This window comes from Ictalurus punctatus, chromosome 20 (genome assembly GCF_001660625.3).
Source record: "Ictalurus punctatus breed USDA103 chromosome 20, Coco_2.0, whole genome shotgun sequence".
NCBI classification, from domain to species: domain Eukaryota; kingdom Metazoa; phylum Chordata; class Actinopteri; order Siluriformes; family Ictaluridae; genus Ictalurus; species Ictalurus punctatus.
The window spans coordinates 21,998,479-22,022,475 of NC_030435.2; the positions used below are offsets into that span (position 1 = coordinate 21,998,479).

General features: G+C 43.0%; 1 protein-coding gene across 6 annotated transcripts in view; it reads right to left on the reverse strand.

The window, feature by feature from the left end:
• Positions 1-23,290, reverse strand: part of mib1 (MIB E3 ubiquitin protein ligase 1) — a 56,274-nt gene extending 32,984 nt beyond the window's left edge. For all 6 annotated transcript variants that reach the window (XM_017495526.3, XM_017495524.3, XM_017495522.3 and 3 more), the window contains exons 1-13: positions 23,116-23,290; positions 21,790-22,029; positions 19,708-19,879; positions 18,429-18,558; positions 15,119-15,223; positions 12,358-12,424; positions 10,915-11,119; positions 10,237-10,420; positions 9,271-9,415; positions 8,657-8,790; positions 6,744-6,851; positions 3,302-3,499; positions 3,072-3,223 (exon numbers count right to left, since the gene is read on the reverse strand). In XM_017495526.3, coding sequence (XP_017351015.2) covers positions 3,072-3,223; positions 3,302-3,499; positions 6,744-6,851; positions 8,657-8,790; positions 9,271-9,415; positions 10,237-10,420; positions 10,915-11,119; positions 12,358-12,424; positions 15,119-15,223; positions 18,429-18,558; positions 19,708-19,879; positions 21,790-22,018 — 1,829 coding nt within the window. In that variant the 5' untranslated portion in view covers positions 22,019-22,029; positions 23,116-23,290. The remainder of the gene's footprint in view (positions 1-3,071; positions 3,224-3,301; positions 3,500-6,743; positions 6,852-8,656; positions 8,791-9,270; positions 9,416-10,236; positions 10,421-10,914; positions 11,120-12,357; positions 12,425-15,118; positions 15,224-18,428; positions 18,559-19,707; positions 19,880-21,789; positions 22,030-23,115) is intronic.
• Positions 23,291-23,997: the final 707 nt, after the last annotated feature.

Here is a 23,997-nt window from a genome sequence, read left to right on the forward strand (position 1 = left end):
CTGTGGGAGAGAGTGCTGATTACAAAAGCAAGGAATCCTAAGAGTTAGCTAAGCCAGGATGCCTTACAGCACGCACACACACACACACACACACACACACACACACACACACACACACACACACACACAGGAACGTCTTCATGCCTTATACAGGCAGTGGGAATGAGGAGACACTGCGACACGCTCGGGTTTAGGAGTCTCTCAGTAATCTGGAGAGGAGTGGAGATAAAAGCCAGATGCTATAGAGCGCAGGGATCTCTCTCTCTCGCACACACACATACATACATGCATATATATATACACACATATATATATATATATACACATATATATATATATATATATATATATATATATATATATATATATATATATATATAAAAACACACACACACACACACACACACACACACACACACAGATGCATCTCAAAAAATTTGAATATTGTGGAAAAGTTCTTTTTTTTTTCTCCATAATTTAATTCGGAAAGTGGAACTTTCATATAAGCTAGATTCATTACACATAAAGTGAAATATTCCGAGCCTTTTTAAAAAAAATCTGCATGATTAGGTCTTACAGCTCACGGAAATCAAAAATTTCCATCAGCATCTCAAAATATCAGAATAAAGACTTTATAATAGAGAAATGTCGACCTGATGAAAAGCATGTTAATTTATGCGTTGATGCAGGAATGACTGCGTCGGTGCGGCGTGGCGTGGAGGCGATCGGCCTGTGGCGCTGCTGAGGTGTTCTGGAAGCCCGGGTTGCTTTGATAGCGGCCTTCGGCTCGTATGTATTGTCGGGTCTGGTGTCTCTCGTAGATTCTCTACGGGGTTCGGGTCAGGCGGGTCGGCTGGACGATCGAGCACGGTGACACCACGGTCAGAAAACCGGTTGCTAGAAGTTTTGGCACTGTGGGCAGGTGCAGAGTGCTGCTGGAAAAGGAAATCAGCATCTCCGTAAAGCTCGTCAGCAGATAGAAGCATGACGTGCTCTAAAATCTCCCGAATAGACGCTGCATCGACTCTCGACTCGAGAACACACAGTGGACCGACACCAGCAGATGACATGGCGACCCAAATCATCACTGACTGTGGGAACTTCACACTGGACTTCAAGCAGCTTGGGTTCTGTCTCTCTCCACTCTTCCTCCAGACTCTGGAACCTTGATTTCCAAATGAAACGCAGAGTTTACTTCCATCTTCCCCGTGATTGTGCTTGTGTACTGAACCAGACAGAGACTAAAGCTTCAGGAAACTATTAGAGAAACAATTAGAGATCGTCTCAGGTCGACATTTCTGTATTATAAAGTCTTTATTCTGATATTTTGAGATACTGGATACTTTTTTTTTTTATTTCCGTGAGCCGTAAGCCGTAATCATCGAGACTAAAACAAAAAAAGGCTTGAAATATTTCACTTCATGTGTAACGAATCTAGAAAATCCCCCCCCCCCCCCCCCCCCCCCCACACACACCACACTGCCTAAACTGTTTTTCCAGCACCCCACAGAGTCGTGCGTTCGGGGAAGGAACTCTGACTGGTAATTAACAAACGGTTTGGCCCATTCGTAGGGAAGTTAAATAAATAAATAAATAAACGTATAAAGCGTGCAGTGACGCCTCCGCAGGGTCGGTTATAAACGCTGCTGTAAGTCACGGGCTATTAATCGCATTGTTCGTGCTGCTGGAAGCCAACACTGCGACAGCGCTTTAAACAGAGCGGCACAGAGGGACGACCCGGACCTCCAGTTTGTCATTTTTGTTTTTTTAAAAAATGCACACACACACACACACACCACGGCAAGGTAACGTAACGCGCCTTCCTTACTCAGATATTTCGTCACCCCGCCCATCTGGCTTCAGTATTTTATTCATGGTTACACTCCCCCACCACTCGTGGGTTAACACCAGATTGTCCTAGACTACCGTGTCCAGGGGGTGCGCAAACTTTTACACTCAACCGGGAAACAACGTGCATCATTATCACTGCCCAACGCTCTTATTTACTATAAATATTACGTTTCAGAGCTCTTATCAAGAACACCGACCGACGATTTAAACAATCACCGCAGTCACAGCTCTGAGCTCACTGAGGTGAGTCCCCGCCCCCACACAACAATAACAATAACCTCAGCTAAATACTGCGTATCGTATCGCGCTCCCGCCGTACTGCCCACCCATAACGCAGCCACCAAATTAATTCCGATAACACGAAGTATTGCACTAAAAAAAAAAAAAGTCCAAGTTTAGCTTCGAGACGCAATAATAGCATCCCGCGGAGGTAATAAAAACATCCCGGGATATCACTAGCGAGGAATAATTAAACACGAGCACAAGAGTGTGTGTGGGGGTGGGGTTTTTTTTTTTTTTTGGGGGGAGGACCGACGCCAGTGTTCTTGGCAAGCGGACGTCAAAACCAGCGATTACACGTTGCACGTTCGATTTGATTCCCTCGACGTGGGAGAAAATGTGCTGCCTCGGGACGAGGCTTTAAAACTCGCAAGCTTCCTACTTCAACGGGTCTGAACCCGAACCGTTTTGCGATTAAAGAACAAATAGATAAATAACGAGGCGGTGCGAGCTCGGGCGAGAGATCCGAGAGACTCCCGTTAAAGGAGTCGATCTCGCACATGCAGCGTTTAGTGTTTACTCTTGAATGGAACCCTTGTGGGTTCTCCACCTCGGTGTGGTTCCGTAAGGAGGTGACGACACCGCGATCATCAGCTTTGGTGCGAAGCAAAACAATGGCGCTCTGAGCGAGGTGGTCTTGAGCGGCTTCCGATTCAACTCTAGTGACGAAGCGGATCGACTCGATTGATTTGACTGAATCAAAAATCCATCCCATCCATCTTCCAATCGTTTCTCTCATTCAGCTGAATATTAAAAACATCTGGATCTGCTACTCGGACACGAACCGACTTTCTGGCGACGTCGGGAAAGCTGCCGCTCGCGGACGACGACGACGACAACCGTGTCGAAAAAAAACGTTTTTCCCAAATCCTAACGAGCACAAAGACCTGCTCAGGAACCGCGACTCACAAACCCTTGATGGAAAAGAGAAGCGGCTGTACCTGGGGTTCCCCCGCAGCGCTGCGTGATGGAGAGCGTTGAAGCCGTTGTTGTTGGTGATGGTGACGTCGGCGCCGGCCTCTAGCAGGACCGACAGCATGTCGTCCCTCTTCTTGCTGATGGCGTCGTGGAGAGGCGTGTCTCCCTCCGAGTCCTACAGAGAGCGCAGTCTCGTGAGATCGGAGTAACGTTAAGTGTCGCGGGACGTGTTGGCGAAACAAGCGAGGTTTACCTGAAGGCTGGGGTGGCAGCCGAAGTCGAGCAGCGTCTTCACGACCTGCAGGTGACCCTTGTTGACCGCGATGTGTAGCGGCGTCTGTCTGCGCTTGTTCCTGGCGTTGAGGTCGGCTCCCCCTCGGTGCAGGACCTCGATGACCGAGCCCTCGTCGCCGAACGCCGCGTGATGCACCGCCCGGTCTCCGTCCTTATCCTTCACGACAAAGCGAAAAAAAATTCCACCCTGAACGACTCGCGTATTCGTCCTTACGAATAACAAGCCAGCGAACAAACCACGTCGGTCCGTTTCCACTTCGCGTAGTGGTTTCCTACGTTACCCACAACGCAATTCGACATGACTGGACTAGGATTCGACTCTCACGTCACCTCTACCTGAACAGCGCGACGCGGCGGCGCTTTAATCCTTTCGTCCGCCCGGCTCTCTCGCTTCCGCACCTGTACGCTCTGCTTCGACTTTCCTCCGAAATCTCGCCGTCTCGTAGCGCGCCTATTAAAATCTCTGCTTTCGCCGTGTTCTACAGCTGCACTGCATTCTGGGAATTTGAGCCTAGTATTTACCCCAACGTCTACACGATCTCGAATGTTGGTTCTCTCATTAAAACGAGGCTAAATCTACGTTCACACAAGCAACAGGACGAGACCGTGTTGCTCGTAGTTTGGTCTCTTCTGGGCATTCTATTTTTGTCGTCGCTTGTGGGCGTGGCCTGTCCAGCAAGAAGCGTTAGCAGCTATATATCTGTAGCTTCTAAATCTAAGTAGTTAAACGGAAATTAAATAACGCGTTAATTAGTGTAAAAAAAAAAAAAAAAGGGTCGTCTGGTTTATATATTACATGCTCGTCGTCAAACTAGCTTTCTTGTCAGATTAGCAAAGCAAGCTAGCTTTAACAGCTACGTCCGATCTATTGCGTTTCTTTCCAAGCTTTATTCGATTTATTTTTTTGTTTCCTGGGATTATCTTTAGACACATTTACCGAGCGGTTGTATATAACAAGTTAAGACAAAACCGCGATCGTAGGTTTTTAATTCATTTTGCAGATCAGACGGGGAACTGAAGCCGTGAGGGGAAGGAGCCGAGGAGACGTCGGACCGTAATCTGCATGAATACGATCGATCTGAGTAGACTGCGCTAGTAGATTGGATTTAATCACGCCACAAATATTACAACCTGATGTGTTTCGTGGACCAAACTTGGAGCTGATAGCTATCCGCCCTCTTCTGCATACGTCTCGGAGACGCCCACGATTGGCTAGCGTCGCTGTGATCGACAGATGAGAAAGAGTACGCCCCGCCCACCCAGACAACTTCGCTCTCTCGGATTCCCGGCCATAGACGACTCTCGGCGTCTCCGAGGCTTTTATATCAAGATATGTAAGAATTCTCCTTCAACATTTTCACGACACGTTCGTTCTCAGAGGGAAGAAAAGAAAAAAAAACCCCAGAATTAATCGGCTCAGAAATCCGAGTCTGATTAACAGTCTGAGCTCAGGAGAAAGAGTTAAGCCGTCGGCTTTTACAGCCCGAGTTATTACGCGAGCGGAGAAATATGGAGAGGGAATATTTATTAAGCCCGAAGAATTTATTTTACAAGCAATCATGCAATTTATTTTCGAAACTTGGACGCACTATAACCACCGTCACACCGTTTCCGTTCATTTAAAAAAAAAAAAAAAAAGGGACGAAATATTAAAGAATCATCAGCTACAGCGTGCCGAACAGCGTTCCGGCGCTGAATAAATTCATATCACAGGTGGAACCGTCCCACGACACGAGAGAACTTAAAGTGTTGCAGAACATTTCTAGAAATAATTGCTCATCGCGAACGATCGTAAAGGCTGGTAGGGTTATGGGGAAATTCCTGCGTTATGGATGTGAGGTATAAACCTGTACTGAAATCCGGTCACGTGACCCTTCGGGAAGAACACCGATCATTATTCAGAACCACGATGTTCACGTACATATTACAGACTTGTGTCGGTTTAACAGCGGAAGAGACGGGACGTGATCTCGAGTCTCGGGGAGACGCTGGAGAGACACGGTGGATTTCAACGCTTTTATTTAATTTTTTAAAAATAAGAACAGGATTTTCCGGGCAGTGAAAATCCTCCTTCTGAAATGCTTCTCATTTGGTTATATGGCTGAATCAAGCAGACGGTTTTCTTTAAACTCTCTTTTTCTTTCAGTTTCTTTCTAAAATATAACGTACTTGTTCTCACAAAGATTATTATTATTATTATTATTATTATTATTATTATTATTATTATTATTATACTTTAGTAAATGTATTCATTCTGTGTAAATCATGAGTAGAAATCTACTACAAACCCCCTTTTTTAAAATAATATTTTGGATTCTTGGATAATTTATTAAAAAAAAAATAATAATAATAAAAAAATTCTTAAAAAGGTTAAACTTTCGTAACCGTGTCCGTTTCACGCAAAACTGCATTAAAAAAAAAAAAAAAAGAATTCTAATTATTTTTAATATTATTACACGAAGAAAAATACTGCAAGATATTTCTGGGAAATTTTAAGTAAAAAACTATTGCAACGTTTCTTCCCTTCTTCATCATAATGATGACTATAATTATTGATTGAAATAATTATAAATAATATGAAAAATTGAAATAATATGAAATAATCAAGTTAAATAGTTTCCTAAAAAATAAAAAAATATATTTTTTTATTAATTTCATGTAAAGTGTATTAAATGTCCTTAATCATATTTTAGATTCTTAGATTAATAATAAGAAAATTATTATAATAATGCATTTATTATATATTTATTACTATTATTGCACGACTGAGTTTTTAACTCTAAAACTATTTCTTACTAGCAATATTACGCATCGTGCATATTTATTTTATATTCCTATAATATTCATATTCCTTATTATTATTATTCCTTTTCTTTTTTTTAAAAAGTATTTACAAAGTACTCTGTATATTTTACGATAAACCTCCATAAATAGCCTAGTACCGGATCTGGATATGCTTTTATAACATGTATTAATGTGTAATATTTATTTTGTTTAATACGGTACATATTTATGTCGATTATTTATTTATTTTTTTAAAAGGACACCTCGTTATTGACCTACATTACCTAGAGTAAATGGAATGAATTGAAATGAGGAATGAATGAGAAACAGGGTATAAACGTTATAGGCCGTGTTTCAGTAGACGTTTAAACACGAGTAAAGTCGCCTCGCCGTTTCGTGTGTGGCGAGTCGGCTGAGACGGCTCAAGGTGCCGAGACGTGTAGGACGCCCTGCGTAGGACGCTGTACAGAGGACGTTGTGTGTAGGACGCCGTGCGTAGGACGCTGTACAGAGGACGTTGTGTGTAGAACACTGTGTAGGACGGCGTGTGAAGGACGCGGCGTGTGAAGGACGCAGCGTGAAGGACGCAGCGTATAGGACGCAGTGTGCAGGATTACCTCAGCCTCCAGGTCCACGTTGTGTTTCAGCAGCAGCTTGAGGACGTCCACGTGGCCGTTCTGACTCGCCGCCTGCATGGCTGTGTGTCCTGCGCACTGCCCGTTCACCTGCCAAACAAAACGCACAGCTGAGGCACGTACGTATACACGTGAGGGCGTGCATATAGAGGAGTGTGTGTGTGTGTGTGCGCGAGAGATTGTGTGTGTACCCCCATGTGCGCTCGGGTGTGTGATCTGCAGCGCTGCGGTAAGTTAAAGCAGCGTGTGATGGCATGAATATTGATGCCCGAGCTCCTTGGAGCGTTCGCAGGACACGTCTGGTCCCGACAGGCGCACCGCTCGGACGCTCACCCCCTCCTACTCATCCCCCCTCCCCCTCCCCGGTTCTAAGCGAGGAGTCCTGTGGGGACCGACAGGGCACTGCACCACTCACTGCTCCACCACCAGCACAACATTTCTCCCTATAATAACGATCCTCGTGCAGGCGTTACAGAGGGTCAGCAAACTCGGCCGTCCCAGGAGGAGCGGGACGCTGCGCAGCTACAGAGCCACTGAACAGGACTCCTGAAGGTCAAACGGGCGTCTGAAGCGCGGCCGAAGCTGGAACAGGGCCAGGATTTTCAATAGAGTACAAAAAACGCAGTAAAGTTCTGGGAGCGCATTTTCTAATGAACATTTCGATCATCATATTTCACTACACACCATTTTATACCCACAAACCTGAACACACGCAGGTTTAAGAATAAATAATAATAAAAAATAATACAAATCCAACAGATGATGTGAAAACGTCAAAAATAAACACATAAAAACAAACTTTTAAACTGATCTTTCAAAATGTTTTTTTAACCAAATGTATATATATAAAAAAAAAAAAAAAAAAAAAAAACGAAGCTGATGCATGTTTCAGGAATAGAACTAATAAATAAATAAATAAAAATAAAATAAAATAAAAAAAAAAACGTACACAAGATGAACATTCAAAAAATATATTATAATAATTATAATAATAATTATAATAACAACTGAACCAGATTAGTTTTTTTTTTTTTTTTTTAAATAACTAGATAAATATTAGAAATTTTTAAATAAGTAAATATTTAAATTAATTCATTACAAAAATGGAAGCTGACACATTTGTATTAAAAAATACCAAATTAAGCCTTATATTTAAAAATAATAATAATAATAATAAAATAATAATAATAATAATAATAATAATAAAATACCCAGATTCATGATTATCACTAAAACTGGCCAGATGTTTGTTTCCTGTTAAAAAAATAAATGGACAGAGAAATTAAACTGAACTTCTATTTTAAAAATGTATCTATTTTAAGAACTATAAAAAAATAAAGATAATAATTTGTAAAAAAAAAAAAAAAAAAAACCACACACACACACACACACACACCCCGCCACATCAGTGTGACTGCAGCACTAACCAGTAGCTCTGCGTGGATTTTACTCGCCGTTACACGTGACGTGAACATGAGTCCCACGACAGTGAAACCCGTCTCCCGCACTGAACATCGGCTCGTCTCGCGCACGCATGCGCGCGCACACACACACACACACGCACACACACACGCACACACACACGCACACACGGAGCACTGAGCTTTGATGAAGAGTTTGATCTTGGAGATGGTGATGAAAACGCGGTGGCGTTTTTCAGGACCGCGGCACTTCAAAGCTCGACATCTATAAAAGTCGACGTCTACACGTCGTCCTCAGCCCAGGGGTTGTGATCTCAGAGTGAACTGTGATCTCAGCAACACTGACGGCTACGAAAGATGACTACTTCTGAGAACTGAAGGTTGACGGACTGAAACACACACATGCACACACACACACACACACACACACACACACACACACGCGCTCCTTATTGTAAATCGTTTTCCCCTTACGTCCACGTCCGGTCTCTTGAGGATGTCCTCCACTTTGGCCAGGTCTCCGTTGGCCGCGGCCTTCACCAGCTCCTCGTTGATGTCTCCCGACTCCTGAGTCTCGAACAGCTTCTTCAGCAGCTGAGACAGACGCTCTGAGGACAGAGGGACACGCTTCAATCAGGACGTTGTCTCTTGTGAATTTATAGACGTCAGTCCGGGATGAGTGCTACAGAACGATGATACCGTCAATACATATATGTAAAAGAAAAGATTCTCGGTGCGTACAGGATTTTGCGGAGGTTTTTTTTGGGATTGTTGCGGCCAAAAATGCTCAATTTTGTTGCGAGTTTTCTGTGGGTTTTTTTTTTTTTGCGGAAAATTACTGGATCTGGTAAAGTCGTAATCGCATGAAACAGTTTCGCGCGCGTTTGTTGGTAAACGAGACCTTTTCGATATGGGGGTCCGAATGAGTCCGAATGGGGCACGAACAGACTTTATATTTAAGGGGGCAATTAGTTTTGCACATGGGTGATAAATGAGAGAGAGAGAGAGAGAGAGAGAGAGAGAGAGAGAGAGAGAGAGAGAGAGTGTGTGTGTGTGTGTGTGTGTGTGTGTGTGTGTGTGTGTGTTACCTCCAGATGCGTTGGTAATGGCAGAACCAGCAGGAGCTACTTTAGTGACGGCGGCCGGGTTGTAGGTCCAGGAAGTACCGCACACCTCCACTTTCAGGTCGCTGTCAGAGTAGATCTGCTGCACACGGCCCATCTTCCCCAGAGTCTGCAGAGGAACACACACACACACACACACACACACACACACACACACACACACACACACAGAATGTCAGAGTGAGTGTATGTAGCTTTTCTGAGCACTCTCCTTGACCGTGCCCTTTCTTTAAACCCCACCCTTAAACAAGACATGTATACGAGTGAGAAGAAGAAATAAAGGAATGAATAAAAACACGGAGGAAGACCAAGGAAAAAAAAGAAAAGAAAAAAAAAAGATGAAAAGTATAAAAATAGGAACGTTCGGGAGCTCCGCCCCCATTTCTCATTTTTAAATCGCTCGTACGGCAGATACGGAGCTCGGAAATCTGTTAAACCTCGTCTACGGAGGGAGACGAAACACGCACACCGCCACATAACGGCTCCGAGCGCTCGGTCTCCGACTTAAACTACTTCTACGATTACTAATCCTGGTCATAAATCGTGTCGAGAAGAGGAGAGGGGGAAAAATTTGCAAGTTGCACAAAATAAAGACAAGGAAAAACAAGCCCCGCCCACACCAAAATATACGCTCCAGAAAAATCAACCTGGAAAAAACTCGAAACTAGCAGCGTGTTCAATAATAAATAAATAAATAAATGAATGAATGAATGAAGCCAGATGCGTGTTCTATTTTTAAAAAAATAAATAAATAAAAATATGAATTCATAAAGTTTCCAGAAGCAGAATGACGTTCTACACTAGATAATACACCGAACAAACATCTCAGAAAGAATCTCAACAAAAACAAAAAAACAATAAAATAAAAAAAGGGTACTCCATGGGTATCATAGAATGTGTGTGTGTGTGTGTTCCTCCGCAGTTCCTCACCGGCAGCATGGCCTCGGCCCACTCTCCGTGTCCCCTCTGCAGCAGCTTGATGCGGTCGATGTCGTAACAGATCTGCACCAGATCCCCCACCATGAACTGGGAGCTTCCTCCTTCGGCTCCGGCCGGGACCTCGCCACTGCGCGCCACGTTCGCTTTGGTCAGGACGGCCGGGTTAAACGTCCACCTGCGACACGGGACGCGTTTATATAAACCACAAGCGGGCGGGAGAGTAAAGGAGACCCGTACAGATGTCTACATCTAAATCGCGTCGTGCGGTACGATCGTTCATCGAGACGCGTCGGCGCTCGTCTGCTTCATCGAATACGCGGCGGAACCTCTGGATTACAGTGAAGGCAGCATGTGGTTTATCCGCGTGTTTGTCCCTATAGACAAAATAACACGGTTCAAGTCGGGGGGGGTGGGAGACTTCAGATTCTAGCGCGTTCGATTGGACAGAAAATCTGACGAGAAGCTGACGTGCAGAATGTCGTCATCGGAATTGTAGAGCGAGCGAGAGAGAAAATTCTGAACGCGTAGATCTAAATGTGAATTTTGTCGTCGTTTTGGAGCGCACTAGCTTATAGATTACCTTAAGGAAAACGTCTATACTAAAAGCGTTGAGGAAAGCGTTCTTCGGGGTCAGTATTCGGCGCGTGGAGGAGAGACGGGTAGACGCACCTGTTACCGCTGGGATACTGGACGACGATGTCGTGGTCCTCGTCGATGCCGCACACCGTGCCCGTGGTGGTGAGCGTCTCGAACATGCCGTCCGTCCAGCCGCCGTGGCCGTGCTGCAGAGACTGGACGATCTCCAGGTCCAAGTCGATGTTCACCAGGTCTCCGATCTGCAAGCCGCCGGGGTTCCTGTTCCCGTTCTGCTCGCCTGGAGGAAGCGTGGAGCGACATACCGTCACACACGTTCACGCCGCGTTCTCCGTTTCCGATCGGTCGCGAGGCGTCCGTTCGTTCGTTTTCAAATCGCAAGTTGATATTAAGCGTTTCTATAGTAACGGCTCGTTCACGGGGACGGCGAAGTTTTTTTTTTAACCCGTCTACGAAGCCCCCGTCTAAGCCGTCACTATAGAAACGCAAAACTATTAAAACGAGCGCGTTAATATAACGCCGTGACTCGCAGAGCCACTGTAATAAATCTTCTGACCAATCAGAATGGAGGATTCAGCAGCGCTCTGGTATTAATCTGGATTCATATCCCAAGCTTTCAGTATTGCTCCCTGGAAGTTTCCATGACTACGCGAGCTGTCTCGCGCACGCTGAATTCGTGCGAGCAACCAGACACTCGGCAGGTCGTTAGGAGTTTAAACGTCACGTCCAGAACGCATAGCTCGTAATAAACTAATCGGCTCCACAACAAACAGCAGAGGATGCGCTAATGCGTACTGAAAAAAATCTGCACGCATTTTTATCAAAACGTATCGTTTATAATCAACTTGACATTTTATTATTATTATTATTATTTAAACCAACTAGCGCGTTTCTTCATTTTAAGGAGCCTTGACGCACCTTCAGCCCTCTTTATCCGACTGAGCAGGTTCTCTTGAATGTAGAAGTGTTATTGAGCGTTTGTTAAGTGAGTACATTCTGTTTACTTCAGCTGCGAGACTGCGGCCGGGACCGGGTCCGGGTCGATCGTGGCTCCCGGCCAGGAAGGCTCTTAAAGCATGAAGCTCAAACAAAAAAAGTGCTGCCACCTAGTGGACATCTCAGGCTACACTAATAACTGGACCATACAGGATGGATGGCGGGCTGGCCGACTTGTTCGGGAAGGATAAAACCTGTGATTTAAGGGTGGGGTGATATGAAAAATATATATCATATCATATCATATATCTAATCTTAACCCCAGGGCATTTTTACAATCACGACCGACAGGTTTGCTCACAAACTGCAGCTTTGTATTTGTGTTGGATGATTTAGATGACGTCTACAAAAATAAACGCAGCTTATCGTTTTTGTTTCTATTTTAAATCATTCAAACGGAAGAAAATTTGAATAAAAACACTTTACAAATGAAAAGAATAAGTACAAAGCGTGACCTTGAATCGTATCTGCTCCGAACGTATCATCATCTTGTATGATATTTTAAATGGTGGTAATACTCACCCAAGACTGGACAGTGGTCTCTGTAGAAAGTTCCTCCTTTGGCGTCTTGCACACATTTCAGGTCCGACTGTGAGGTGAGACGGGAAGGGGAAAAAAAACAACAACCAGATATTAAATTCACCAAAACATGACTACGCATAAAGAACACATTAGGCCAGAGTTGACTTTAGTGCTCGGACTCTACGCCAGATTATCGTGCGTAAGTATTCTACATGAAAGGAATCCCCCCCCCAAAAAAATACTTTGAGGGTGCTAGAAGAAGCCTTTTTGGATGAAAACCATTTAAATCATTTCATAACATTAATTTATTCTCCAAGATATTCTGGTGTCAGGAGGACCACAAACGGAGTAGATGTTTGGTATCTCATGATCATGATCAGCTGACTCAGCTTCCTCAGAAAATGTCTAATAAACATATTTTTAAAAAGCGCTTCCTTAGATAAAGGGTTCTGCGTTGGTTCTTCCGGTGTTGAACTTCTACTTGGAACCTTTAGAGTTAGCTAAAACGTGCGTCACAGGAAAGATAACTTCACCCCCATGTATTCCAGGAAGAGACGATGACTCAATTTCCGGCGACATCACGGACAGAACGTCACCACTGGAGTTCGTCGACGAGCCGAGACCTTTGCCGTTATACGTCGTGTAAATTTGTTCGATTAATCACGCGCGTTTCTGTCATTTAAAAGTCTTTAGACTCAAACGAACCGTATAGAAAACGTCAAATTACTGACGGAAGTAATCCTTTGAGAGCCACAAAGAGAATTCGTCCGCCTTTTTTTTTTTTTTTTTTTTTGCCGATCTGAGAGGCTTCAGAAAGCATGACGTCATTTCCAGTAAAGGAACGTAGTTTGCGTCGCCTAGTTTTTGTGGGATTTTTTATTTTTTTTAGGGAGCAAACGTTCCAGTACATTGGAGGGATAATGCGATTGAGACGCCCCTCAAAATGGCCGACGCCCTGATCAGTGCCCTGACTACTGAACTCGGGAGCTCAATCACTCAATCAATCAATCATCGATACACAATCTGAGTTCCACGGTATTGCTCCCAACAGATAAAATTTTATATATACATATTATATACACACATATATACACAAACACACATAGACGTACATATACATATATATACACACAACTTTTCCCCAAAAGTAGTCACTCGGTCGTACAGAACAAACTTATATTATCTTTTGAATCACTTAACAAGCATTTCTAAGTAATTCCACTTACACACTTCAGGCCACGCCTCCAGGTGAGTCATCTCTCATGCTGCATTTGACATACCTCTGTGCTACGTCATTTTCGCGCTACAGAGTGGTCAAAAATCATGGACGCCTCCATCACGGATACTAAAACTATCGGTGAACAGCTGACTGAAACGAAACTGAAAGTGAAATCCAAAATACAAAAATATAAACCGGCAATATTTTAAAAAATTATAATAACCCCCTCTATGTACGTATTTTGTTAGCGACGAGCTAGCCAGCTAGCCGGGGGGGGGGGGGGGGGGGGGGGGGTCGAGCCGAGCAGACCGTCCCGAGTGTACGAGTAGGAATAACGATGAGACGCCGTTTCTTCAGTCTGTCCTCATCAGAAGTGGGAAATTCCGAGTTACGACCTTTTCTCGAACGCACTATAACGCCGCTTTTCAGCTCGGTGACGTGGTTCTGTTCATTTTTATGGAGAACAGGGCGTCAAGGTATCAGAAACAACTTAACTCGCTTGTTAACTAACAGGAAGAGCCCATGGGTTTAAGCAGGTCGGTGGAAAAAGTATAATAAACAAGAACAAGCATTTACTTGTGTGTGTGTGTGTGTGTGGATGTTTACCTCATTAAAATCATTTATTAACTGTAGAGGTTTTGTTTTTTCTGGACTTTTATAGAAACAAAATGGTGGAGGAAAAAAAAAAAACAATACTGAGAGAGGAATAAACATGAATAAATTTGATTCCATCCTGTCACAAATGGAAAAGTTTGGAACTGGGTATGTATTTATTTATTTACTTATGTTTGTTACGATGAACTCGCATTGTATTGATACTGTATTATATTTGCAACGTAAGCGAGTTTTAAAAACGATATCGGACGGGTATTGCTACACGTTTGTGGGAAAGTGGAAATCTTCAGCGTATCCGTCCGCAAAAGCAGAAGAGCGGACGTTCCGAGCAGAAGCGGTTTATCATCATTACTTCCTGCCACTAGATCATTTCCGCTTTATCTGGCAGGGGAATCAGAAAACTCTATATACATAAAGATAAAAGGAACTGAAACATAAAAAGCGGAAACTTTCAGAATAATTCAAATGGTTATGAGTAAGATTGAACTATATCAAATATATAAGTTTTATATACAGGTCCGACAGATGCGGCGAATGACCCGGACACCACGATTTTAATGACAAAGCATGGAGCTGCTCCTCATGCAGGAACCGTCCTACAGGTTAAAAATTCAAACCCGGCACAACGACTCTCGGCCAATAAGGAGACGGAACGGAGAGTCAAACAAAAGCGGCACGCTTTCTCCAGACCCCCAACCCCCCCCCCCCACCCGAGTCCACTCGGTCGTTCCCCCGGAAAACAAAAAGACGCAGCAGATTTCCTTTATCATGTAGATGGAGCTTCCAGCTGCCTGAACAAAAGCGGACGCACACATGCCGGCTGCTGAGGTTCTCTCAATGGGCGTCTACACTGGAACAGCTGCTGCTTTGTGAGACGCGCGTGTGTGTGTGAGAGAGAGAGAGAGAGAGAGAGAGAGAGAGACTCACCATGCCCTCGAAGCCGACGCGGTAAAGGTTCTTGGCCCCGTTGTCCCAGAGGACGTAGGCGGCGCTGTGAGGACTCGCTGCACTCCAGTCCTGGATCTCCGTCACCTTAGGGACAGAGAGAAAAGATGAAACGGCATCGTTTCCTCCACGCCCACCGCGAATAAAGTATTGGCACCCACGCCCTCCTTTATTGCTTGCTACACGCCGGGTGTTGACTTACAACGGCGCTATTGATATTTGAAGCAAGGAACGAACGCTTTCGAACTATTTCGTGAAAATAACCGGCGGGGAGTTTGGCGAAGTAGAGTCACCGTTACCGCTCGGTAAGAGCGAGATGTTTTATTCCTCTTATTTTTATTAAACAAAAAAAAAAACAAAAAAAACCATGGATTATGAAATGTAAAGTGAAGTTCCGTAAATTTTATTATGAATACGTCAGCCTTAAGGTTATCTATAAGCTGGTGCTGCTCCAAAAAAAATGACAAAACTCGCATTCAGAAGATGTACGTGTTCAAAATGTACTCTCTTTCTACCACCGATACGGATCAACGATTTCGATGACATCACTCTGCACTTCAGCTTTTCCGTCCAATCAAACACTCTCTAGAATCTGGTGTCCCGCCCCCCCGACATCACAAATATCCAGGGTCCTAACGGTCAAGTACGGCTTACCCGTCGGCTGTGAGGTAAGCTAAACGCTATTGGCTACTTTAAAAGATGGAGGAGCCACTCGATGTGTCCCGCCCTGACTTCCTGTTTCGGTGGATATTACGTATCGAATAACTCTACGTTTCAAGGCGCTTCACGGCGACTTTAAACACGTCCTTAGCAGCTTTATTAAATCGGTGGGAAAACCGGATAGGAAAACTGGATTCCAGTCCGGAATTCTTGTTTGTGCTTGGACACGCCTCCTGTCAGTCATTTTATAGACCCTATACTGTACCACCAAAGATCTTTTAAGACTGGGACGGTGCTGATGAGAGATGCCATGGGATGAAATCGTCCAGGTTTCGTCTTCGAGTGACTCGTGAGCGTCATCACTATACACACTATAATATACTACATTACTATAAAAGTGTCATCGTTAAGCGATCATTTGGCCTGGCAGCGGGAAACGAGTGAATTAATGGAAACCTGTCAGTGGCACAGAAGTGATGTTTGTTTACTATATAACGCTCGGGTCCTGGGCCACGTTTAGTGTCGTGCATTAATTTGCAGCAGTGAGCGTAACAGCAAACGGTGAGTCAGCATTTCACACGGAAGCGCTGCACTAGAGAGCTGCTGCTAGGCTTTAATGACACGTACATCGCACGCACTAGCGAGTGACTCAACAGCACTATTATACCTGTTTATACTGCCACGGTCAACACTACTCTAATTAATAATAATAAAAAAACATTTCAAACAAATGGGCAAAATATGGAAATGAACGAGCTGCTCTGATGCTAACGGGGCTGTGTAGCTCTCCTTCTGAGATGTTTGCTTATTAATATTCAGTAAGTCATCTTCCTTTCCGTGTTCTCTCTGAAGCCACGCCCCTAAAACACAACATGTTTAGGCTAGAACACCAGAGATAGAGTGTTCTGAAATAATGTGCAGGCAAATCGAGAAGCCTCGCTGTCCTGATTGCCGGGATGTTGGTGGTCCACATCGAGGATTTTAAAATCTCATTTTCAGAGCTCAACAGTGGTGTGTAAAATTTGTTGTGATGTGGATGCCTCCTTTATAAAGTTGCGTTGTGCGTGCCTTATTTCTCAATCAAGTTGTAATGTCGTGGGCAAATTTGCTGTGTGTAAAGTTGGGCGTGGGTCTCATTTATCAACTGATTAATCACGTTGCGTGCAAACTTGTGGTCTGTAAAGTTGTGATGTGTAAAGTTGTTCTGTATAAAATATGTTGTGTAAAGTTGTGATGTGTAAAGTTGTTCTGTATAAAATATGTTGTGTAAAGTTGTGATGTGTAAAGTTGTTCTGTATAAAATATGTTGTGTAAAGTTGCGATGTGTAAAGTTGTTCTGTATAAAATATGGTGTGTAAAGTTGTGCTGTGTAAAGTTGTTTTGTATAAAATATGGTGTGTAAAGTTGTGGTGTAAAGTTGTTGTGTAAAATATGGTGTGTAAAGTTGTTCTGTATAAAATATGGTGTGTAAAGTTGTGATGTGTAAAGTTGTTTTGTATAAAGTTGTTCTGTATACAGTTCTGTATAAAATATGGTGTAAAGTTGTGATGTGTAAAGTTGTTCTGTATAAAATATGGTGTGTAAAGTTGTGATGTGTAAAGTTGTTCTGTATAAAATATGGTGTGTAAAGTTGTGATGTGTAAAGTTGTTCTGTATAAAATATGGTGTGTAAAGTTGTGATGTGTAAAGTTGTTTTGTATAAAGTTGTTCTGTATACAGTTCTGTATAAAATATGGTGTGTAAAGTTGTTTTGTATAAAGTTGTTCTGTATACAGTTCTGTATAAAATATGTTGTGTAAAGTTGTGATGTGTAAAGTTGTTCTGTATAAAATATGGTGTGTAAAGTTGTGATGTGTAAAGTTGTTCTGTGTAAAATATGGTGTGTAAAGTTGTGATGTGTAAAGTTGTTCTGTGTAAAATATGGTGTGTAAAGTTGTTCTGTATACAGTTCTGTATAAAATATGGTGTGTAAAGTTGTGATGTGTGAAATATGGTGTGTAAAGTTGTTTTGTATAAAGTTGTTCTGTATAAAATATGGTGTGTAAAGTTGTGATGTGTAAAGATGTTCTGTATAAAATATGGTGTGTAAAGTTGTGATGTGTAAAGTTGTTCTGTATAAAATATGGTGTGTAAAGTTGTGATGTGTAAAGTTGTACTGTATAAAATATGGTGTGTAAAGTTGTGATGTGTAAAGTTGTACTGTATAAAATATGGTGTGTAAAGTTGTGATGTGTAAAGTTGTACTGTATAAAATATGGTGTGTAAAGTTGTGTGTGGGCCTCATTTATTAATCACTCAGTAAAAAGACGTGTAAACGTGTAAAGTAATGCAGCTCAGCCAGTGCAGCGCATCAGCCGGAATTATTTCTTCTAAGAAATGCTAATGCTGAGTTTTATATTCCACAACGGATCACAAAACCCACGGCTCGGATATTTAGATATTATTACTTTAAAAAGTAACGTTGTTAAAACAGTGAAACCCTCTCTCACTCTATGATGGTTAAACTTTGCAATTAAACCCGCGAGTCACACGTGTGCCGAACCGTGGGGCGGGGTCCGTACGGATCACGGATCAACTACGACCCATTACACCCCTATCCACAACGGTATTTTTTTTAAAAAAACATTAATACCTTTCCTCTCCTGCCATTTCCCCCGTCCTGGTCCTCCCACTGCCAGTCCACTCCCCGCACCACACGTCCTCCGGTGAAGATTCCTCGCGCCGTGATCTTCTTCGATTTGCGCCGAGATTCTAAAAGCACCCTAGACACACACAAAAAAAAAACAACGACACACTTGATCAGATAACACCAGACTGGATGTTAAACTTTAGCTAGAAATGCTGTGCTGTTAAAACGATAACGCACGCAGAAAACCCACAATATTTACTCGTTAAAATTTGATCCTTTTAGATGAATCAAGATTCGTCATTTTAAATGAGATAAGGGCCACAGTGTTTTGAATAAGACCCGCCTTAATGTCGTGATTAATACTCAAATGGTTTTGTCTAAAAAATAATTTAAAAAAGCCAAAAAATTCCTGTCATTTTTGGAAGGAAAAACCTATTTAAAAAATAAATAAATAAATAAATATTTAAAAACCCACCATGCATCCCTTTTTTTTTTTTTTTTAAATCAAATACAACGATAACATCCTCCTGCCAACATTAACCTGAGCTCCTCTCCAGCCACATCAAAGATCTTCTAAGGATAATCTTCATCCCTGTTAAGCCTCTGATCTTGCCCAAAACACATACATAACAGTCAGCTTTATTGTTATACAGACTGCTAGAGGCAGCTGGCAGGCAAAAGGAAAAACGAGAGCAATTCCTTTACAGAGAGGAAAATATCCCGGGGTAATGCAGAGCGACGCTCCCGAGAGAACCGCGCTTACACGGAGCAGCTGTTAGACAAACCCATTGTTTCCCTTCTCACGACGAGAGGCGTTACTGAGCGCAGGCACGAGTGCGTTCTACCCAACTGCTGGCCTTTTCAACGTTAATCACCTCACCATATGGAGACAGGAGACTTTACTCAGCCCTGGTGGTAGGGTTAGAGTCAAATCCATTCTTTGGATTCGTCTCGCTATTTGGTTCGACTCGGATTCAGATTGCACGTAATTAAACCGAATAAAAAATATTATTTTAATTTTTTTTTTAAATAACGGTTTGCGGAAGAAAAAGTACTGAAATCGTAGTCCTCAAACTCTTATTTATCGCTCAGAAGACCAGCGAATAAATGAAACACGAACACACAGAGTCGGCATGAACGAAGCCCTTACCACTAACGCTCACGTTCCTAGCCATACATGCGGTGCATGTTGTACGTGTTCTCGCACTTATTTGGCAACCCATGCGTTTTTTATTTTACTCTAGCTACTGTACCTGACTAACAAGAAAACAGAACTGCTCACCTCTCGCTGCCTGGCGTGGTGATGCGGTAGAACCTGTGTCTTAGGTGGTGCTTGTCGCCATGGTAACAGGTGGTGCACAGGTCGTAGTTCGTGCACTCGGCGCATTTCCAGCGGATGCCGATGATGGGCTGCTGCCTGCAGGTGTCACACATGGTGCCGTCGTGCTTGATACCTACGAGACAGAGGCGCGAGGTCAGAAGCCACCTTCGCCGTGTTAATGGAAGGAGTCTCCGGTGTCAGAGCTTTGCGGGACATAGCAGTTTAGATCTCGTGGTTTATCCAGAACAAAACGACCTAATCAAATTCCTGTGGATGTTAACAATAGCGATAGCAGATAGAGAAAAGATATACAATGGACATGTCAAGGTATTTTTTTTTTTTTTTTACAATAAATATATTTCCAATGAGGTTATTCACATGAAATTTTCACCAGACATCAGTATTAACTCAAGAAATCCGGAAATATAAAGAATTCACAACATTAAAGTCCGTAAGTAAAGTTGTGTGTTATAAAGCGGAATGACACGGGGAAAAAAGTATTGAACACTAAGAAAAAGCAGTTCTCCAAGGGAAGGTAAGGCAAGGAACAAAGTAATTACACCCCCTATCTGTGCAAATTAACATCAGCTGGATTAGTAAACTGATGGTCTATAAAAAGGCTTTTCGTTACCATTATATAATGTTATAACCTCATTGGAAAGATATTTACTGAAAAAAAAATGTTGCCGCGTCCAATACTTATTTCCACCACTGTAACTGATGTGGGTATTTCACAATGAAACCTAGCTTAACCTAGCTAGCGAAGCCAAGTTAGTTGACGTTACATAAAGATTGAAGACACTTCGACTGAACTAACGTTAGTAACTAATGTGGCTTGGTAGCTAAACAAAGTTAGGCTGTGTTCACACGTAAAGTCTTTTTCTGATTGAAACAGCTGTGTAAAGCGTTTTTTTTTTTTTCAGATTAAAGCAAAACAAAACAAAAAAAAGAAACGCTGTTCCAAAATGCAGCTGAGAGCATCGGAAACGAAAAGACTTTTTCGAATGTCGCCAAAAGAAGCTCAGGGCGTTGAAATCTTGAAACAAATCAAGAAATTCTCCGTCTGTCTCCTTTATTCGCTTTGGTTGCATTTTCTAAATCGTATGGACGTATAACGTACGTATTTCAACGTGTTTATTCTCCCTATGTGTACACGTTAAGGTGACCCAACACACCCGGCACCTGTAGATGAGCCGTTACTATGGAAACGATTACGTATTAGAATGAGCGCGTGAAGATCAACCTTTTTCGAAAACAACGTACATCTATTGACCAATCGGATTCGAGCGTTCGACCGTGCTGTAGTATCCAACCTTTTCCAGAGAAACCAAAGAGCGTCGCCATGATGGAACTTTTGGAGTATTAGAAAGAATAAAAATGAGCTCAGGGTCAAGCCGTGCTGTCGTCCGCTGCCACGACGAGGACAACAAACTTGAGGAATTCCTGGAAAATATTTGTTTCGAGCATCAGCAAACCCGAAAAGTAAGTCCGTGTCCGCTTTCCAAAAAAATAAAGTCGCCCTGTTTCCTGTACAAATCCTGGCCTGTTTTATTGCCCTGCAGGTGATTATATACTTCTGTGCTTGTTATAATTTCGGAGTTCTTCGCCCCGAACGCCTACAGAGAAAACGACGTAGTTAATTAAATCACCGTAGCTAACCTCGGGCCATGGCGTCAGATCATCTGAACAGTTATTAAAGTTTTCACGGGTATGGTACTGTCAAAACACGGTCAATGCAATACTGTAAAAGTTTCTGCGCTTTTTTTTAAGTCATTTTCACACGTTTAACGTCACAGAATCAGATAGGAACATACGCTAATTTGATTATAAACACCGGAGAACGGAAATATAAAACAGGCTTCCGGTATGATCCAGGCGAGACTTCCGTGTTCAGGAGAACGATGGAGAACACGTGTCGTGAATAAATTAGTAGTATGCAAATTAGCCTGTGGCGTCACCGAGCGACTTTTTTTTTTTGCGCGCGCGCACTATTTCACCCTGAAACTCCGGGAGGAAGAAGGCAAGTGAGCCGGTGTTTGTTACCTGTAGGTGCGCTGTCCAGTATCCGCACGTCGTAGGCCCCGGAGCAGCGGTAGTTCGCCGCGGTGCCGTTATCCCAAACCACGACCACCTCCTCGGGGCTCTCGAAGCTCCTCACGGTGCCCACATGGCCCTCACCGCCGTCCTGCTTCCCCCACTTCCAGTCCGGGCCGCGGATCACTCGAGCGCCCACTCCTTCCATCATGACTCGGTTATTCCGGCCGCTGCTCATTTAACGAATAACTCCAAATAAAATAAAAATAAAGACCACACCATAAACGTGGGGAAGAAATAAAAAAAATACAAAATACACTTTCTTCGCAAACAATTGTTTTGTTTTTTGTTAGCAAAGCAAGCTAAGTGCATTCATCACAAGTGACCGAGTCTATCGCTAGCTCCGTAACCGTTATCCTTACAGCTGATTAGCTAGCTAGCTAGCAAGCTAACTCAACACACATCATTAGTTAACTCATTAACCTACACAGCACGATTAGCATGAACCAGACCCGACTCTAAACAACACAAATCCACAACAAAAGCGTCCGAGTGCTAGTTTATTGTAAACTAACTGACTAACTAACTAACCAACCAACTAACTAACCACTTTACCTACTCCATGGCCTACTCATAAACACGCAGAATGTCTCTTTATTATTGTTAGCGTTTGTTAATTATTTATAGTCTTGTGTTTAGTTTTCAGAGGTGTACATTTGAATAAAACGCTGTGTTTAGGTAGACTTCAGACCCATCTTCTTGGCTGACAAACTAGTTATCTAACCTTTTACAAACTAAGTTGTGAGGCTTGAGCAGGTTTGATGCGAAAACAAATAAAGAGGAACGAGTAGGATTTGTAAACATGAAATGAATCTAGTGGGTAAACAAATAAACAAACAAGTTAAAGCTCAACAGATGGATCGGAGTTTGTGTTTCTTCTCTGTTTAAAAAGAAAAGAAAAGAAAAGAAAAGAAGGGAAGGGAAAGGGAGGGAAGGAAGGAAGGAAAACCCCTACAAGCCAAACCTGGGGTCAGTTTAGTTGAGTGCTGATGTTTGTCTTCACTCCAAAAACAAGGGATGTTTACTAGCTTTCAGTGAGATGTGATGTTTTCTGAGATGTCCTACAAATGAAGGGAAAGGAAAGAAAAGAAAAGAAAATGCGCAGGAAAGCAAGTGAGAGCTGAAAGCTAGGATTTGAGCAGCAGCAGCAGGTCTCCTCCTGTAAAAGCCCACATTTCTGTAAACAGCAGCTCCGAGCTCACAGCCTTTTGTCCGAGACACCGCTTTATTCCACAATCTCCAGGCTTTTCCCCCAACTCGTTAAGGTTTACTTACTTCCAGCCTGCGTTACTGTTTCCCTTTAATTCCCTCGGAAGGTCGCTGATTAAAGACAAAACCCGATGCTCTGTGAGGAACGGCGCGGACGCAGAGAACCGAGACTCGGATCAGACACACAGAGTCGCCATTACAGCCAGCGGCCTCCAGACTGTCTCGCCCCGCCCCTCCCCGTGACGTCACAGACACAGAGACTCCTCTCTCCAGACAGTCTCGCCCCGCCCCCTCTCGGTGACGTCACAGACAGAGAGCGAGAGAGAGAGAGAGAGAGAGAGAGAGAGAGAGACACACACACACACACACACACACACACACTCTCTCTCTCTCTCCCTCACACACTCACACATACAATAATAATAATAATAATTAATAATGATAATATTATTATATTCTATACCGCTTATCCTACTGGGTCTGGATCACTGGGAACCCTATCTCCTATCCCATTGAGCGTGGGGAACAAGGCAGGGTACACCCTGGACAGGGTGCCAATCCATCAAGGCACAATCACACACACATTCACACACTCATTCATACACTACGGACACTCTGGAAATGCCAATCAGCCTACCATGCATGTCTTTGGACTGGCGGAGGAAACCGGAGTAACCGGAGGAAACCCCAGCAGCAGGGGGAGAACATGCAAATCACTAAGCCACCGTGCGTCCTGGATAGCTAATGTAAAAACTAAATAAAAAAAAAAACACATGTAAAACTAGTTAAATGGTTTATATTAATAGACAAAATAAAATAAAGTATTCTATAATAATAGTTTATCATAGTTTTATAATCATAAAATAATTCAATAATATTTATCTGTCACTATGAGTGAGGAAAATAATTTCATAATCCTGTGATAGACAGATAGATAGATAGATAGAT